Consider the following 17,036-nt stretch of genomic DNA (forward strand, 5'->3'; position numbering starts at 1 on the left):
ACAAATGCTCAAGCAGCTTGACGCAAAGATGTCGAGTGTTCGTTTGGACCGCTCAAGTCTAGGTTCAACATTATAGCAGTTCCCGGACGCTCTTACTCACAGCGTACTCTTGGGTTGATCATGCGTGCATGTGTCATCCTACACAACATGATCATCGATGATGAGTATGATACCGATTTGGACGAGATCTATGAGACAGTTGCGTCCAATGTCGGTCCGGCGATCCACAACGATACACCACCAAGCCTAGCTGCCAGAATTCAGATAGACACCGAGATGAGGGGCTCACCGATGCATGTACTGCTCCAGCAGGATTTGGTTGAGCATGTGTGGGCACATAGTCATCCTTAGATTTATGTATTTTTTATTATGCAATTTTTTTATTTATTATGTAATTTTTTTATTTATTATGTAATCGGTAACTTTTTTAAGTTGAATAAAATTTATTTCTTAAATTCTTTTGCGTATTCGAACAAAGGAGGTTGAAATAATTAAATTTGGAAAAGAAAAGCTGACGTGGAGGAGAGAGAAGTAAGAGCTGGCAATATAGCCTGTACATTGCAGGGGTGGGGTAAGAGTGGAGTGAGAGTGGGGGTGAGAGCTGACGTGGCGGGGAGATATCTCCCCCCACCACTGGACTCAGCCTAACTGCGCGACTCATATTTACTACGGGCCCCATCAGGTCAGCCATGAACAAACTAGATTAGATGATGTTCTCGGTTTAGTGGGGCCCACTACCTAGCGCTCAGCTACTTTTTTTTAAATCCTGCCAGGATCAGCGAGATCGTGATCCGCCGAAACATGATATGTTTGGAACAAAGAAATCGAAAATAGACGAATAGGATAAAATTCAGAAACTTGATAGAAATGTACTTGTAAAATAGAGGAGTGAGAAAACATAGAAAATGAGTTGAAAGTGGTATTTGGAACGCAGGATTTTGTTAAATCATGCTCTTCAATTTTGATAGTTAAAAGTCTAGTCAAAGCTATATTTACCGCAGAAAGGTATAATTTTGTTGAAAGTAAAATAAAATTTTAATTTTAGACGTCTTTGTAAAACTGCCTAATCCGGGAAGATAGATGGATAAATTAATTCAGGAGTACAAAATTTGTGTCAAGTTAGCTCTCCTATTGCAGATATTAATAATGATACAAATCGTTGACCAGGCTTCGGCTTCCTGCATATGAGCACATCTTCCAGAAGAGGAAGCAAGCACTGAGGATTTGTTGCATCCTCCAGATTTTTCAGAAATGAAGTCTTAATATTGAAGAAGCAAGCATAGCACTGATGAAAGATGAGACTGTTGCACAAATGACAAGAACAACGATATAACGCGTTGCCTTGCCCCAGAAAGATTATAATGCATCGATTTTTGCAAAAAAAAAGAAAAAGGAATAACAGACTGCAAGACCCAGATCTTGATCCCAATAGGGTTAGTACAAGAACAAGATTAAAACTCATTTTCTTGATCCCAAAAGAGTTAGTACATTGGTACGTCCTCCGCAGCCCGGTACATTGGCACATCTACCGCAGAAGACAAGAAGGATCAAAGCTGCCTTGATGATGTACTGCGCCTGGAACATCTGGAAGGAGCAAAACAGGCGAGTATTTGAACAAAAGCAAGCGACGCCAGCAGAGGTAATGCACGACATTAAGATGGAGATTGCCACGAGATGTTTGGCCTGCGGAGGGCCAGAGCTACCTTAGTTTCCTAATGTTTCGCTTACTTTTATTCGTGTTTGAGTTCTGATTCATATATGTAATATCGACTATGCAAGACTCTTTTTGCTTCTCCTCCTTGAATGACAGTTCAGTGCTCCTGCAAGTTTTTCAAAAAAAAAAAAACAAAGAGTTAGTACATCGGATTGGTTCTTGCCAATCAAGCAACAAAAAATCAACACAGTAAGACTACAAGAACCAGTTCTGTCCTAATGCTGCTGACATGCTGTCTTTCTGAACACAGTACTACACTAGCTAGAAGAAACTGATGAAACCACGCCGATCCGGCTGAGAACAAAGTGTGGACAGGGGCGCATCCTCCTCGTCGAACCACCGGTGGCTGAGCGCCTCCGCCGCGGTGAGCCTCTTCTCGGCCTTGAAGCTCAGCAGACCACACAAGACCTCTTGCCCGGCCTCCGACAGCTCCCGCAGGCTCGTCTGAAGCTCCGGCGTGTCCATCCCGCACAGCTCCAGCACCTTGGCGTACATGTCGTCCGACGTCTCGGCGCCCCCGAACAGCGGCTCGCCGGTCAGCACCTCGGCCATGACGCAACCCAGCGCCCACATGTCGATGGCGGGCCCGTAGCTCCGGAAGCCCATCAGCAGCTCCGGCGCGCGGTACCACAATGCGCCCACGGTCTCCTCCGGGTACGGCTCGCCCGCGGGCCTCGCCGGCACCGCCATCCCGAGGTCGCAGATCTTCAGCGCGCCTCCGGGGCCGACGAGGATGTTGTCCGGCTTGATGTCCCGGTGGATGATGCCCGCGCCGTGCAGCTCCTCGGCGCCGCGCAGGAGCTGGCGCATGATCGCGCGGGTCTCGCCCTCGGAGAAGCGCCGCGTGAGGCGGCTCTCGAGGCTGGGGCCCACGAACTCCATGACGATGAACACGTCCCCGGTGACCTCGTCGGCGGCGACCTCCCGCATCTGCACGATCGAGGGGTGGCCCCGGCACGCGGAGAGGCAGCCGGCCTCGCGGAAGACCGCGCGGAGGTCGGGCGCGACCGCGCCGTCGACGCCGCGGGCGGACGCGACGGCAGGGCGGATCCACTTGATGGCCACCGCCTCGCCCGTGCGCAGGTCCCGCGCCTTCACCACGACGCCGTAGGTGCCCTCCCCGAGCACCTCGAGCTTCTCGTAGTTGTAGATACTCCCGAACTGGTACCGCGGCCGCTTCTTCTCCCGACCGCCGGCCCCCGCCGCGGGACAGAACAGCCCGTCCGGCGCCGGGCGCTTGCGGATCACCGCCGCCATGAGCGTCGTGCGTGCGCCGAGAGAACCGCGAGAAGAGTGGGAAGTGGGGGGGGGGGGGGGGGGGGGGACTGGGAGAGAGCAGCGCCTGTGGGAAGCGTGATGCGGCGGCGGGGGAGTGCCGAGCTATATACGTGTGCAGGAGATCGATCTGGAGGGTCGCAGTCGGACTCCGACCAGCACTCAGGGACGATGTCGAAAAGATCTGGCGGAGAAGGGAGCTCGGAATCGGATTGGGGATTTCATCGCTCGCGCTAGCTGGTTTTGCTTTCTTGCCCGTCAAGGCTTTCTCGCCGTAACCGCCTCTGGAGGAGAAGGAGCCGGCCGGTCTTAGGTGCTACTACAATAGGCTGACTTGTGGGGCCCGTCAACGGGAAACAGCGGCGGTGATTGCCTTTGTACCTATTGGATGCAATCAGCGTTTTTTGTTCACCTCCAAAATCGGTTACTTTGCTTGTGCCGGCCTACCGGAATATAAATAAGGTAAATGATATTGTCTCAGTGGTCTTATATGTTATCTCCTGCAGATTCATATAAAATTTTTGATGATACGAAGGAGAGATGGGAAGGAGAGAGAATGAGGTGGTTGCTTCACGAAACAACCGCCTCATATGCTAAAATTAAGGTTTATGAGACCGCTTACTCACTAATGTACGAGTTGTTGTTGTTATACTATCCACAATATTTTTTTCATTCCACAACTTAAGAGATATGGACATATGGTACTACCACTGGGCAACAAAAATAACAAACTATTGCAGAGGTTGTCCATCCGGTCGTCTCAAGATGACGCGTCATTGCATGAGACCGCTTATGAGACGGTACTTAAAGGTAAGTACATTGGAGCCGCCTAATAGGTGGTTTCATACAATAACACGTCACTTAGACGACTGAACAGACAATCTTTACAATAGAATGTTGTTTTTATTATCTTATAGTAGTATTATATCCCTTAGGTTGTGGAATGAAAAAAACTAAAATTGTGAGTAGCATGACAATAACAACTCGTACAATGACGAGTAAGCGGTCGTATAATTTTAGCCTATGAGTCGGTTGTTTTGCGAAGCAACCATCTCATTATCTCTCCTATCCCTCTCTCTCCTCGACATCATCAAAAATCTTATATGGATCTGCAAGAGACAACCTATAAGACCGTTGACGTGTAGCAATGTACCTACCCTAATCGTGAAAATATGATTTATTCAGTCTATAGTTTTCTTGCGGGATTTTCGCAAAGATACACTTTCTATTTCTAAATATATCATAAATATATGATATTCAGAACAAACTAACTATTTAGGTAGTATTTAACGTTGTCTATTTAGAAACAGAGTGAGCATTGCGTAAGCGATATGGGATGAAAATGAAGCTTTTATGTCCAGATCTGGTCGTAGTTTATGAACTAGCTTTACTTCCCCATGATCGTTTTTTTTCTAACTCAGCCTGTAAATCTTTGCTAGATTCTCACGGTCCGGCGCAACGGCTATCGTGTGTCCAACTGTGTTGAGCCACAAAGGAATAATGCCGCCGGCATCATATCACTCAAAAATTTGAGAGTAGTGAATTCAACAGCAAATAAAATCGAGAAGAGCATACTACAGGTTCAAGTGTCCTTCACTGATAAGAAAATGCTTAGGTGCTTGTTCGGAGGTTTTCGGAGGTTATCTTGGTACTGCTACTTAAAAAACGCTTTATAACAACGCTAAGGGCGGGACGATTTGCAGCAACGTCCTGTTTTTATTCCAGAGGCAGATTAAAAGGTAACCCGCTCCTATAAATAGAGCGGGAGTACTGTAGCATCCGATCTGCCTTTAGAAAATTAATTTTAGGGATAGGTTACGCCATCACCCGCCCCTACAAATAGGCATTATTTTCAGGGGCAGGTCATGGCATCACCCGCCCCTATATGCCATGACATGTCCCTTAAAATGGTTCTACGTAAAAAAATTCATAACTTTTTCATATAATCTCGGATGAAGTCAAACTTTATATCAAATTGTAGAGAATAACTAAATCTAAGACTTTGTAGTTGAGAACTTTTTCATTTAAGATCCTTTAATTGTTAAAAAATTATTATGAATCTATATATAGCAATAACTGTATAGTATATTATATAATTCAAAGTCATACTTTGAGGTTTCAACAATTTTAATCTTTGGATACACTGAAATATACTTAGCGTATCTTTTTTTATCTATAGTTCATAATAATCACAGTGTAAAAATTTCACTTTTTTATTTATTTTGCTATAAGTAAAGATTTAAATGAATTTTTGGAATAAAATTAAAAAATATTTTTAGGGGCGGGTGGTGGCGTCACCCGTCACCACCCACCCCTAGAAACCATTTATAGGGCAGGTGATGATGTTACCCTCCCCTAAAAATTACTTTCAGAATTAATATAAAAGAATAACATACCCCATAAAGTTATAATTGACTGTGCAGCGTGGTGGAGAGGAAGGTACGCGCGAGGCTTGAGGTATGCAGTTCGAACCTCGGATGATGCAAGTGTGTATATTTCGTCAAAAAAATTGTAACTCGATAGTAAGGGGACTATGGTGATGGCTGGTTCGCTGCAATATTTTTTTATTTCTCTTAGGAGCGGACACGTTACCTGTCTCTAAAAATTGCACCTAAAAATTGCATTTTTAGCTGCGAGAAATAGGATGGGTATTAAAAATATATTTTATCCGTCCCATAAACTTTTTTTAGTAGTGTACAGAACATGGATGATGCGTCTTTATTTCCAATTTGAAATTTTTTTACGTTAGTGGGCCTAGTGAAATATATGTTTTGCTTTATAACTGTACAAGTGTACTCGTACTCATGCTTGCTCACTCATCTGCAAGGTTTGCCTTTTTACCTGGGGAACCGTATACGTGTAACTCCGCATACGGCCGGTCTAGAGAATAGTTGTGCTCTCTTTCAGAGCATCTCCAATAGGAGTTCTAAATTGGGTTCTATTTTAAAATATAGGGTTTAAGAGAAAAAAATAGCCTCCAACAGGAGTCCTATTTTATAAAAAACTGGCAAATCAATTTAGAACTCAGTCTCCCGGATCCTAGATATAGGACTCAATTGGTTGGGTCCTATCTCCCTTTTGCCACGAAATCTAACTGGCAGAGACTTCTTTCCCCAATGCCTCCGCTCCAATCTTTCCCCAATTAGTTGTAAATGACATGATTTGAGACCCCGCTGTTGGAGTATAAGCTTTTTTTCCCTAAACACATCAAATACGTCCCTGATACAAATTATAGGATGGACTCATGGTTGGAGATGCTCTTAGGCATGATGAAGGTCTGCTTGGTGTGCTCAGTCGCTGACCATTAGACCAGTCACAACCGTGGAAAATGCCGCACACCAAATCACCACGCACCACTGGCCAGTGGTCGGCAAAAGGTGCACACTGTGATTTGTGAAGGCCATAGACTCGAAACTCGAAACCACTGGGCACTGGCCATGGTTTGGTATTTGTATTGCCAAATGCCAAATCTAACTGCACTTGGATGCAAAATTACATTACAAAGGGCAAACTAAAAATACAACTAGGAAATGCAGATCTGTGCGTGTCAAGAGGGCTCCTCTTTCTGTAAGAGTAAGACACGAATAGTACACTCGCAAAAAAAAGAGATTTAAGTTCAAAAAGAATGAGACACGAATAGTACAGGAGAAAGAAGGGAGCACCGATGAGTGATGACCCCCATGACACAGGAGACAGATTACAATGGTTTCACTCATCACACAGACTCGTACAGTAAGTGCCCCCCACGATGCATACCAAGAGGATCGGAACTTGACATGAAAAAGAGATACCAATCCTAACTACTGAAAGAAAAACCGACAATCAACTAGTACCAGCCTGAACCCACAATTTCGCCTTCTCCCTCCACGGTTTGGCTGAACGCAAGTAAGACATAGCCATCATTCTCGTCCCCCAATCTGCTAGTCAGGATAGATCACCAAAGAACGATCCGAGTACCTCGCGGGCAGTAAGCACATCCTGTTCGTGAGCCTCCAGCAGTTTCTGCTCAGCATCCGCCCATTGCCCGCCACCGCCGCAAGCCACGCCGGCAGCCTCCCTCACGTCCCCTCTGCACCAGCCAGCTACATGCGTAGGGGTGGTAAAGAGTTTTAAATTTTAGCCTAGATAATCTAAGAATTGGATTATAATCTTATTCAATTGTGAGCTAAATATACATAAATATATATAAAGATTAAATTGGATTGTGTAGAAAGTACTAGGATCATAATCCGTTACCACCCTACGCGTAAGCCATGAACCCCAGCTCTAACCTCAAACCCTCCGAACCAGAAAAAAGAATCTACATATTTAAAAAAAGAACAAAAAGAATCTAGATAAAATAAATTCGAGTAATGGATAAGCAAGATTTGAATCAATCGAAAGAAGGAAAAAACTGTTACGATACACACACATAAAAGAAAGAACAAGGATAGGTTCTTGCCACCAAGCTAAAAAAAAAACCAAAGATAAAGACAACAAGTATTGTCAGTTCTGTCCTAATGCTGCTGCCTTTCTGAACTCCACAAGGAACTGGGGTAACTACGCTGATCCGTCTGGGAACAAAGAGCAGGAAGCAGATTGAGAGGCATTGGTTCTTGCAAAATAAAAATAAAAACTAAAAAACAAAGGATAAAGGACTGCAAGAATCAGTTCTTGATCCCAAAAGGGTAACTACAAGAACAAGGTTTCTATTCACTGTCTTGATCCCCAGAGGGCTCGCACATCGAATTGGTTCTTGCCAATCGAGCTACAAAAAATCTACACAACAAGACTACAAGAATCAGTTCTGTCCTAATGCTAGCTGCTGATCTGCTGTACCCTGCACACTAGATGAAATTGATGAAACCGCTCCGATCCGGCTGAGAACAAAGAGCAGGGGACAGGGGCGCGTCCTCCTCGTCGAACCACCGGTGGGCGAGCGCCTCCGCCGCGGTGAGCCTCTTCTCGGCCTTGAAGCTCAGCAGGCCACGCAGGACCTCGCGCCCGGCCTCCGACAACTCCGGCATGTCCTCGAACGCCAGGTCCGTCGACTCCATGGCGTACTCCAGGTCGCGCGCCCTGTGGAGGACGACGTCCTCCGTCTCCGCGTCCCTGAACAGGGGCTCGCCGATGAGCAGCTCGGTCATCACGCACCCCAGAGCCCACATGTCGACGGCGGGGCCGTAGTTCGGGCACCCCCCAGCAGCTCCGGCGCTCGGTACCAGAGCGCGGCCACGGTCTCCTCCGGGTACGGCTCGCCCGCGGGTCTCGCCGGCACCGCCATCCCGAGGTCGCAGATCTTCAGCGCGCTGCCCGGGGCGACGAGGATGTTGTCCGGCTTGATGTCACGGTGGACCGTGCCCGCGCCGTGCAGCTTCTTGGCGCCGCGCGGGTCTCGGCGCCGGACAAGGCCCGCGTGAGGCGGCTCTCGAGGCTGAGGCCCACGAACTCCATGACGATGAACACGTCCCCGGTGACCTCGTCGGCGGCGACCTCCTTCATCTGCACGATCGAGGGGTGGCCCCGGCACTCCTCGAGGCAGCCCGCCTCGCGGTAGACCGCGCGGAGGCCGGGCGCGCAGCCGCCGTCGGGGCGGATCCACTTGACGGCCACCGTCTCGCCCGTGCGCTGGTCCCGCGCCTTCACCACGACGCCGTAGGTGCCCTCCCCGAGCACCTCGAGCTTCTTGTAGTTATAGATGCTCCCGAACTCGTAGCGCGCCCGCTTCTTGCCGGCCGCCGCCGCGGGAGAGCTGAAACAGAACAGTCATTATTAGATATGCAAGTGCTAGTAGCACTCTAGCTAGATACTACCAATGTTCTAGAATATAGATCATTTTTATCTTTTTTTGATACATAGCTTTTACTACATACTTAGACATTTGTTAAGTCTAGATAGATAGTTTGAAAAGTGAAGATAATCTATATTTTATGATAGATTGAGTAGATCATAGTCAATACGACCTCTGCGCTGCACAAGTAGTCCCGTCCTATTTATTCCAAGTACTGAGCTATATTGCATACATCTAAAAGCCTAATTTGCTAGGAAAAGCAGATGTGGAATAGGAGTTAGAATTCAAATCTAGGTACTCCAACATTTATACCGTATTGAGCTAAAAAAAAATAGACCTACAGCTACACTCGGATCAGAAGATTGTTGTGTCCTTAAAAGAGATCACCGGAACCATCCAAAACTCCGTAGATGGTAGACAATTGGACACGTCACATTCTACTCGTGGCTCCACGCGTGAGAGGCTGACGAATTATTTGTTGGGCGCAGATCCCGATGAGAACTCATGTCTTGATACTACTATATATCCTAGCAACGGATCGATCATTCGTTTTTTTTTTTGATGATGGAAGTTCACTTGTAAAATGGGCAATTCCCCTTGTTATATTGGGTTGAGCCTGCAAATAGTTGTGTCGCGCCGGATCATCCACCAACAGATAGTATTTTCTGTTGTCCCGTGCTGAGATTACGCGATGTGCACACGGAGCTTCATATGTCACGCATGGGAAAGTTGGGAACTACATTTTGTCTAGCGATGGAACACTCCCTCCCTACAGGGTGGACTCCACGGCGCCCACGTTTGCCGGCTGCAACGCGACCTCCCGCTTCTTATTCTCCTCCCCGCCGCCGGCAACGGCGCCGCCGCTGCTGCCGGCGTCGACGACGCGGGCGACCTCGGCGTTGTACACGTAGAGCCGGCACACGACGAAGAAGGCGAGGAGGTTGGCGCAGTTGAGGACGGCGAAGAAGGCGTAGTACTTGTCCAGCCGCGACGCGTTGAGGTTGTTGAGCACCCACCCGGCCCGCCCGTGGCGCCGCGTGACGCGCGACACGGTCGACAGCAGCGCGCTGCTGAGGAAGTTGCCCACGCCGAGGCTGGTCATGGCGTACGACGTGCCCAGGCTCTTCATCCCCTCGGGCGCCTGGTCGTAGAAGAACTCGATCTTGGCCACCTCCAGGAACGCGTCGGCCACGCCCATCAGCACGAACTGCGGGAGCAGCACGAAGATGGTGAGCGGGATCGTGGTGCCCTTGCTGTCGCGGACCCCGTGCTCCCGGGCCACCGCCAGGCGGTGCCGCTCCGTCACCGACGCGATGCCCATGATGGCGATGTGGATGACCAGCCCGACGCCCATGCGCTGGAGCAGCGAGATGCCGCGCGGGTTCCCCGTCGCGCGCCGCGCCAGGGGCATGAACGCGCGGTCGTACAGCACCACGGACACCAGCATGGAGATGGTCACGAACCCCTGGAGGCTCGCCGGCGGGATCTCGAAGTGCGGGCCCACGTGCCGGTCCAGCGTCGTGCCCTGCTTCACGAACAGCGTGTTGATCTGCGCCATCATCGCGCTGGGCACGAACGTGATGGCCAGCACCGGGAGCATCTTGAGCATCTGCTTCGTCTCCTCCACCTGCGTCACCGTGCTCAGCGACCACCGCGACGCCTCCTGCGCGCCGCCGCCGCCGCCCGTCTTCACCGCCGCCTTGCTCAGCACCGACAGGTTGGGCGTGTGCGGGAGCCGGGCGGCCTTCTTCTTGGCGTAGTGCTCGTCGTCGAGCTCGTGCAGGTCGCGCGGGTCCAGGGGCGCCGCGACGGCCCACTTCCTGGCGGCCCCCACGATGACCCTCGCCATCTTGGCGAAGGGGCTCCCGGAGGTGGGCTTGTGGCGGTAGAAGGGCGTGCCGGCGGTGAAGATGGCGATGGAGACGGCGAGGCCCAGCGTGGGGAGCGCGTAACCGACGGACCAGCCGACGTTGTCCTGGATGTAGACGAGCACCGTGTTGGCGAAGAGCGTGCCGAAGAAGATGCTGAACATCCACCAGTTGAAGAAGGAGAGCTTGTGGCGGCGCTCCCGCGGGTGGCTGTCGTCGAACTGGTCGGCGCCGATGGTGGAGATGTTGGGCTTGGTGCCGCCCGTGCCCACTGCGAGGATGTACAGGCCGAGGAAGAAGACGCCCAGCTGCGCGCTCGTCGCCTCGTGCGTGCAGTTGGGGTCCGCCGTGCCGTCGCCGCACTTGGGCGGCCGCAGCGCCGGCAGCGACACCGCCAGCGTCAGCAGGATCATGCCCTGCGCGATGGGAATGGGGGCACACGGAAGCAGACAGGTCAGCGAAAGTCAAAAGGTTGGTGGGAAACACAAATCACTGTCGTCGTGGGCTTCAATTCCGTTTCTCACAAGATTCACGGCCCATATGGCAAATCGTCATCGTGGGATTTATTCTGTACTAGTCCATTTAGATATTTTCCCGGGGGGAAATCTCAAATGACATTTAGTATGTTCCATGACACTTTTTTTTGGGAACATTAGCATCACGATCCCTCATTAGTCTCCTCCAGCTTTACGACAAGCACACCTTTTTTTCCTCATTAAAATCACAAGAAGCACATGAAAACAACAGCTACCACTGAAAGCAAGCTGCCCAAGAAAGCGCCATCCGATCCAAGAAAGAAGCGAGCCGAGAGCACAACAGAGGAAACGGTAATGGCTGCAGGGAACGAGACAAAAATCATGAAGGGCGGCGACTTACGCAGAGGTAGACGACGGAGGCGGCCATGAAGGTGCGGTAGCGGCCGAGGTGCGCGTCGGCGACGTAGGCGCCGACGATGGGCGTCATCCAGATGGTGCCCACCCAGTTGGTGACGTTGTTCGCCGACGGCACCACACCCTGGTGCAGCTTCGTCGTCAGGTACAGCACCAGGTTCGACGAGATGCCGTAGAACGCCATCCGCTCGAACACCTCGTACACTGCATGGCACGTGCGTCCATAAGAAGAAGAAGAAGAAGAAATTCTGTTTCAGTTTCAAATGCACCATATGTATGATTCTGGGTGCAAAACGATAAGAAAAGAAGCATGTCCAGTGGGCTATGTGTATTAGAAGCATTGATCGAGTTTTTGTTCAGTGTTCAATCTCATGATGATGACAAGCAAGCCCGATCAGACGCCAGACGCCTCTTTCACTTTCTCTGACAAATCGCTAGCAATAAGTTCCTTCCAACGGAATTTCGGAAGGGACCAGCAGGCTAGGCGCGGAATTTCACGTTACATAGGAAGGAGATGGCTCGCAATTTGCAAACGGATCCCTTCGTTCCAGCTCCGGTGACCCATGAGCTTAGCATCTCCGAGAGGTCTTTCAGAGATACGATAGCGACGGCCTGCAAATGACGCCGCAGACTGCTCTTTTCTTTCTCCCTGTAGCAGGACCCCAGCCTCGCCGACCTCTTTTCCAGCTCGGATGGCCTCTTCGTGAGCCTCGCGTTTGTTACCAAACCATAGCCGTCACGCAAAACCGCAAGGGCGATGCTCCACACCACGCCATAAGGCATAGAGCGAATCTCTGAACAAGTCCTTGCTTTGAAAAAAGCAAAATTCGACGGAAAAAATCTCTGAACAAGTCCCTGTTTCTTTTTTTAAAAAAAAGCGAAATTCGACGACAAAAATCTCTGAACAAGTTGGTCACAAGAACCGATCAGCCTCGCTTTTTTTTTAAAAAAAAAACGATGTCGTGATGGTCTTAAATATCGAACTACAGATCTTTATCCCCGAATATAGAAGTATCAAGCTACGACAGGGGGCAGAGCAAGCGTATGGCTGAAATAATTGGAAATGGACAAACAGAAGAGAGAGCGTGTCCCTCTTGGGTTGTCAATTGTCATGGGGAGGGAGCACGACGCCAAGTCCAAGCCTGATGGAAGCACGCCTCGCTCCAAACAAATCGTCAGGAGCGGCCGGGTCCCCAAGGCCTCGATTGGTACAAGGCTAAGCTCCAAGCGCTCGCGGACAGGACAAGCATCCCCCGATTCCCCAGCAGTTCCCATAAATAAATAAATTCCCCAGCAGTTTACCTGTGCTTTTCCTCGGCAGGTTCAGAAATAGCCTACGGGCTAGAGGACGCTATTGCTTGCTACCCCAGTTCCAAAGGAAGGCTGCAAAAAATACTCTCAGAATCTCTTGGTCCAGTCCCAAGCATTCTTGTTCACTTGTGTGCTCTATTTTTTTTTGGAAAAAAGGAAAAAACTAAAAAAAATCATTGAGACAGCACAGGGCTTTGCACCGCGCACTTGTGTTGAGCTCCTCCGATCTCCAGCAACCAACGGTCTAGTGCATACCTTGTGTAGATTCAGTAGGCCTGAACTGTGGGACATCTCCTAGTATTGTATACAGTGCGTGTCCTCTCGCCGAGCCATAGTCCCATAGACACTCACTCTCATGCTCATGAGCTGAAGAGTAGTGGTGGATGGACAAACTCCCATGTTCCTCATGTGCCCAGTTACAACACACGACGGCGTGTCGGCGAAGCACGTTGGGCGGGCGGCGCCGCTCGAAATGAAGAGACGGCGGCGGCAGCGGCGGCCGGGAAGCAATTGGTGCGGCAGAGGACGCGCGCGGCGGCGGCGGGAGCTAGATGCGTGTACCCGGGATGCGCTCGGCTCCGGCGAGGACGCAGAGCCGGAGGGGATCCCCGTAGCGGCATCCAGCATCACGGTTGGCTCGCCGCGCTGCTACCAGCCTGCCTAGAGCCTACCACGGATCCTATTCCTACCGAATCGTCCGGGCCCTAACTTTGTGCCGCGTGCATGTGACCACCAGAGCAAAACTCCAAGCTTCTGCGAGTACTTAACATTAGCCTGTTTATCCCAACCATGGTCTACTATTAGAGAGAAAAAACAGAGTGTTTACCCCAATAGAACTTTCACCTCCTTTCCTTCTGTGAAATTACGTTTACGCACATCAGATGGACAGGCACAGTGCTTTCAGATGATAGTATATAAGCAGGTGTGTTGAAAAAAAACAGAATCTACAGGAGCTCGCTCAGAAACACAAGCCATGGCATGGAGGTTGAGAGGATAGCTGCTGGTCCGTACCTACAACGAAGCCGCAGGCTTTCCACCCTCCCCGCTTGGACCGGAGCACGGGGTTGCCGTGGAGGTCCACCGTGCCGTCCTGCGTGTACTCGTCGCCGGCGGCCGGCGCCGCCTCCAGCCTCTCCGCCATGGCTGGCCGAGAGGGGAGATCCCTGGGCGAGAGGGATGGGTATGACAGTTGACAGGCACTACGGCTCCAAGCAAGCTCCTCCGTTCCACAGGCCGCTAGCTGTGTGTGAGCTCTGGCAGCAGCTCGGCCATTTATAAGCCCGGTCCTCCACGGGTCAACAAGTGGCGCGGACCGAGTGGACTGGACTTGCTTGGAGACGGATCCTTTTGGACCTGGGCTTCACTGGGCGCCACAGAAACAGAGACAAAAAAAAAAAGGTTTCAAAGCCGGTAATTAGCTTGGGTTAACAAACATGTGGTGCACGGATCTTGTAACAAAATTACCGAAATCCAAGTAGAAAAAGTACATAGTGGCTATAGTTCGAGTGATCGAAATCGAACAAATTTTAAGCAACTATTTGCAGCGTTGAAAAACAACAAGTTTAAAATAACAAGGACTAGGAGGCGTGAAAAAAAGCTACTAGGCACGATGGATTAATGCAGCAAGAGATTCAAATTCTCTCGGACGGTCTATGTTTCAAACGGCCAAGGGGATGTAGGGTGTGTGGTGTGGGACGTGGGCGCTCGCGTAGGCATTGCCTGAGCATACGCATGCACATCGTTTCCGATCCTAGACTAGAGAAACGACGGTGACAGATTAGCCTTGTGGACTATGAACATGAGCGGGTTCCTCAGGATTTGGACACAGCAGCCAAAGAGGCTCGCACGAGGCGGCTGACATGTGAGTTTTCAGCCACGTGCAGGTCCAAGGCAGGCCCTGATGGTGGTGGGCACGAGCTCGCGAGCGATGGCAGCAGACAGCCGCTCACTCAATCCCATCGACGCCCACATGTCAAAGAGATTAAAGTGACCGAATCTTGGCGACCGATCGATCCTCGGAAAAAGAGGAACTCTAGTTTAGGGACCGGTGCGTGCAGCGGCGTGCTTGAAAAGAGCTCGCTCGAAAACCACCATGCCATCGAGCAGAGGATGTCAATGCGAGCGCCGGCTCCAGTGGGGCTTCCCCTGAGAAGTTTTAGCTGCTCTAATGTGAACGTCACGTCTCGTCTCGTCTCGTCGTTGCCACAACTCGTGTACTAAAGCGACTTCGCAGCACCTGCTTCTAGATAGAATCGGGTCGCGGGTGCCGGGCTGATAGAGAGGAAGGATTTGCAAGTACAGAGCCAGCTCGAGGCTATTGCTCCTGCTGAACAGTGATCCACTACTAGCGACACCGGTCGAGCACAAGAAGCGACGCTAGCTCCGGTCCAGGCCACGCCTCGTTCTTCTGGCGTGCCACGCCGGCCGGACAACCCGACCTCCAGGCATGTCGGCCTCACGGTCACGGACTCACGGGGTTCCCCGAACCCCTCGGCGCGTCACGGGGCGGATCTAGTTGCGCCGGCCACGGCGGCCGCGCGCACGCGCGCCGCCCGAGCCTCCCGGGCCACGCGCGGCGGGTGCTCTGCTCAGGCGGCGCGCCCCCGTTGATGCCTTTGCGAAGGAAAAGGCGCGTGCTCCCGTGGGGAACCGACGGCGAGGCGAGCCTGCGACGGGCGTGTCGTGCCGATGGCTCGGCTCGGCCCGTGCCGTGTGGCGCTGGCAGTGGCACGTCTTGCCGTCCACGCGAGACGGACAAATGTTGGCAGCGGCTGTCGCGGAGTCTTCTCAAGGCCAGGGAAACAAGAAACGGGGCCGCGATTTGGCAAACGAGAGAAATCGACGCCGTCTCGGCGCGTCGACTGACGGCGGAATGCAGACTTTTTGCCTGAATTTTTTTATGAAATAAAACTTTTTGCCGACCTCACGTTGGTTTATCCGGTAGCAGGTAGCCAGATTTAGCAGCAGAACCTTGAGCCTTCGCTAGTACAAAACGAGTTTTCATGTATGTTGAAAAACTATTTTCAGGGATTGGTGCGGTACCCGCCTCTACTTCTCGCAGTTAGAAATGCTGTTTGCAGGATTAGGTAACATATCCGCATCTAGAAAATCCATTTCCAGGAGCGGGTCAGGGGGGACCCACCCCTGGAAACCGTTTTTAAAAACAAATCCGGCCAGCCGGTGCCCTGACGCCTGCGGGCCGCCCTGCTGCTCCCCCGGCTCCCATCGCGAACCGAGCCGCGGTAGCTCCTTCGCCTGCTCCCGCACGCGCTGCGCTGCAGCTGCCGCGTCCACGTCTCCGATGTCCAATACGCAGGCGCCGCCGCTGGATCCGGTCGCGGGGACAGATGGGGAAGATGGCGGCCGGCCGAATCTGGGCCGGGGAGGAGCGCCAGCGCCGCTTCTCCTCCGTTTCCCGCCCGCTCGACAGGGCACCACGAGCTGCTGGCTTCCAGCCATACCTGCACGCCTGGCCCTCCGGACGCATGACCTCCTAGCTCGCGCCGCGCTGGACGCGCGCAGTTGCATCGGGTCCCACGCGCCCTCCACCTCCTTCCACAGGCCTAGCCGCCGCTTCTCCTCCGTTCCCCGCACGCACACACGCCGTCGGGCCGCAAGCCGGCCTGCTGCGCCTCTCGCACGCTGCGCAGCCGCACCTCATGTGCGCGCGCCACAGATCCGCACTACAGCACCGCCACCACTGCGCCGCAGCCACAGCTGCCGCGTCTGCGCCTCCACCGCCTGATCCGCGGGCGCCGCCGCCTAATCCGTTCGCGGGGAGGGTTGGGGCAGATGGCCACCGGCCGGATTTGGGCTAGGGAGGAGCGCCGCTGCCACCGCCTGGTGGGCCTGCTAAGCTAGGGTTTTGGGTTGGGAGAGGGAGAAGCAGGGGAGAGAGGGTGAGGAGAGAGGTTTGGTGGGAGAGAAAGGATAGGGTTTCGGGCTGGGAGAGGGAGAAAGCACCGGAGAGAGGGTGAGAAGAGATGGACTTCATTTATTTTTTGAGAACGTGGAGCGGTAGGTCATTTCTAGGGGTGAGTGATGACGTCACCTGTCTCTCAAAATATATTTTTAGGGACGGATCGAATGCTATAGTAACTGCGTTTCATATGTAGAATTGGGTCACCTTTTGACCCGTCCCTAGAAAAAATAGGATATTCCTATAAATTAATTTTGTAGTAGTGCTTCCTACTTCAAATCTACCCATG

The 17,036-nt window shown here is 51.7% G+C and overlaps 4 protein-coding genes across 4 annotated transcripts; all 4 read right to left on the minus strand.

Moving 5' to 3' along the window:
• Nucleotides 1-1,975: 1,975 nt before the first annotated feature.
• On the minus strand, nucleotides 1,976-2,404 carry LOC112872833 (putative cyclin-dependent kinase F-2). Its single transcript, XM_025935870.1, has one exon. It carries the CDS (start codon nucleotides 2,402-2,404, stop codon nucleotides 1,976-1,978), a length of 429 nt encoding a protein of 142 aa, XP_025791655.1.
• Nucleotides 2,405-2,421: 17 nt separating this feature from the next.
• Nucleotides 2,422-2,971, minus strand: LOC112872834 (CBL-interacting protein kinase 22-like). Its single transcript, XM_025935872.1, is given in 2 exon segments — nucleotides 2,422-2,613; nucleotides 2,615-2,971. Coding segments are annotated over 2 exon segments (549 nt in total).
• A 5,298-nt stretch (nucleotides 2,972-8,269) lies between these two features.
• Nucleotides 8,270-8,734, minus strand: LOC112872835 (putative cyclin-dependent kinase F-2; the record flags this gene model as incomplete). Its single annotated transcript, XM_025935873.1, has 1 exon — nucleotides 8,270-8,734. A coding segment is annotated over one exon (465 nt), but the record flags the coding sequence as incomplete, so codon positions are not given.
• Nucleotides 8,735-9,335: 601 nt separating this feature from the next.
• Nucleotides 9,336-14,058, minus strand: LOC112876805 (protein NRT1/ PTR FAMILY 5.2-like). The gene is made up of 3 exons (XM_025940984.1): nucleotides 13,840-14,058; nucleotides 11,504-11,721; nucleotides 9,336-11,043 (listed from the first exon to the last, which is right to left on the minus strand). Exons 1-3 carry the CDS (start codon nucleotides 13,967-13,969, stop codon nucleotides 9,529-9,531), a joined length of 1,863 nt encoding a protein of 620 aa, XP_025796769.1. The 5' UTR covers nucleotides 13,970-14,058; the 3' UTR covers nucleotides 9,336-9,528.
• Between the last annotated feature and the right edge of the window lie 2,978 nt (nucleotides 14,059-17,036).

The sequence above is a fragment of the Panicum hallii genome, chromosome 9 (assembly GCF_002211085.1).
Source record: "Panicum hallii strain FIL2 chromosome 9, PHallii_v3.1, whole genome shotgun sequence".
NCBI lineage: Eukaryota > Viridiplantae > Streptophyta > Magnoliopsida > Poales > Poaceae > Panicum > Panicum hallii.